Below are 1,377 nucleotides of genomic sequence, written 5' to 3' on the forward strand. Positions count from 1 at the left end.
TTTCCTCTTGATACCTTACATTCACCTTCTTATACCATGAGGTGTTTACTCTCACACCCTCCTATCATCTTTATCTTCTTCCCAATTACTTTCATCTACCCTTATATAATGTATAGTAGCCATATATCTTGTCTATAGCAAGACACCTGTGCTTGCCTGGCATAAAGCTACCTCTCTGCACTTAGTTGGGGGGAGGGGTCTCTTTTTCTTTCCTTTGTTTGGTGACCTCACTAATGCCAGTGTCATGAGAAAAGCCCTCACACTGTAGTCAACACACTATAAAGTTGTTAACTTCAGGGAGGGGATCGAGCTGTAGAAACAATACCAAAGCTGACATTGGGCTGATGCAGCTCTGCAGCTCATTGGATCCTGTCAAACCACTGAACTCATGCCAGTATAGAAAACAGATACAAATGATGATAACCTCACAGTTATCTATGTGTTTAAATTGTCATTTACCTCCATTGGATTGTCTCCAGAATCCAGTATATCTTCCAAATGGTTGTTAGCAAACTGGAGTCTCTCTTCATTGGATGCTCTAACATAGAAACAAGAAATAGAAAGGGAATATTAATACAATATTAACAAAATATACAGTTACTAGAGATTAACAAGAATATTACTATATTAACAAACTATCACTAAAATATTTTCAGATAATCATTAAAATATTACTTGAATATTACTAAGTGTATATGTTTGCATATATTGCCATTGTTTAGCTCCAAGTCAGCTCTGATCCAGCAGAGATATGATTAAAAACACTACAGCAAATGACCACAGGCTGGAATTGGGTAATTTAGATTACATTATCCCATGTAATTTTTTGTAAGGTAGTAGGTGTGGTCTGAAAGAGATTTTGCTATCTAGTATGTGAAGTGGTCATGCGCAGGCTTCCTTATTGCTTTTTGATTCCTGGGCAAAGTTCAGAGAGCTCTTACCTCTACTGGCGACAAAGGGCCTCTCACTCAGAGTAAAAGGCAGACTGTATGACGAATGTGTATGAACAGCCATGCTACATGGGCTGTGACTGCTGAGGACATGCGTAAGCTCACAAGGAATGAAGCCAGTATGCTCCGATGGATGAGTAATGTCAGTGTGCATACCCGACAGAGTGTAAGTATCTTGAGAGAAAAATTGAACCTAAGAAGCATCAGCTGTGGTGTGCAAGAGAGACGATTGCGCTGGTATGGTCATGTGGCGAGAATGGATGAGGATAGCTGTGTGAAAAACTGCCACACCCCAGCGGTTGAGGGAACCCGTGGAAGAGGCAGGCCCAGGAAGACCTGGGATGAGGTGGTGAAGCACGACCTCCGAACATTAGGCCTCACCGACGCAATGACTTGTGACCGAGACCTTTGGAAATATGCTGTGCAT

General features: G+C 41.4%; 1 protein-coding gene across 2 annotated transcripts in view; it reads right to left on the reverse strand.

The window, feature by feature from the left end:
* Window positions 1–223: 223 nt before the first annotated feature.
* The window catches only part of LOC106880721 (DNA-directed RNA polymerase, mitochondrial), a 120,272-nt gene continuing 119,118 nt past the window's right edge, over window positions 224–1,377 (reverse strand). Inside the window, exon 21 of one of the 2 annotated variants that reach the window (XM_052976558.1) lies at window positions 224–538. In XM_052976558.1, the coding sequence (XP_052832518.1) occupies window positions 436–538 (103 nt within the window). In that variant the 3' untranslated portion in view covers window positions 224–435. The remainder of the gene's footprint in view (window positions 539–1,377) is intronic. The other variant, XM_052976557.1, reaches the window with a different exon arrangement.

Source organism: Octopus bimaculoides, chromosome 25 (assembly GCF_001194135.2).
Source record: "Octopus bimaculoides isolate UCB-OBI-ISO-001 chromosome 25, ASM119413v2, whole genome shotgun sequence".
NCBI classification, from domain to species: Eukaryota; Metazoa; Mollusca; class Cephalopoda; order Octopoda; family Octopodidae; genus Octopus; species Octopus bimaculoides.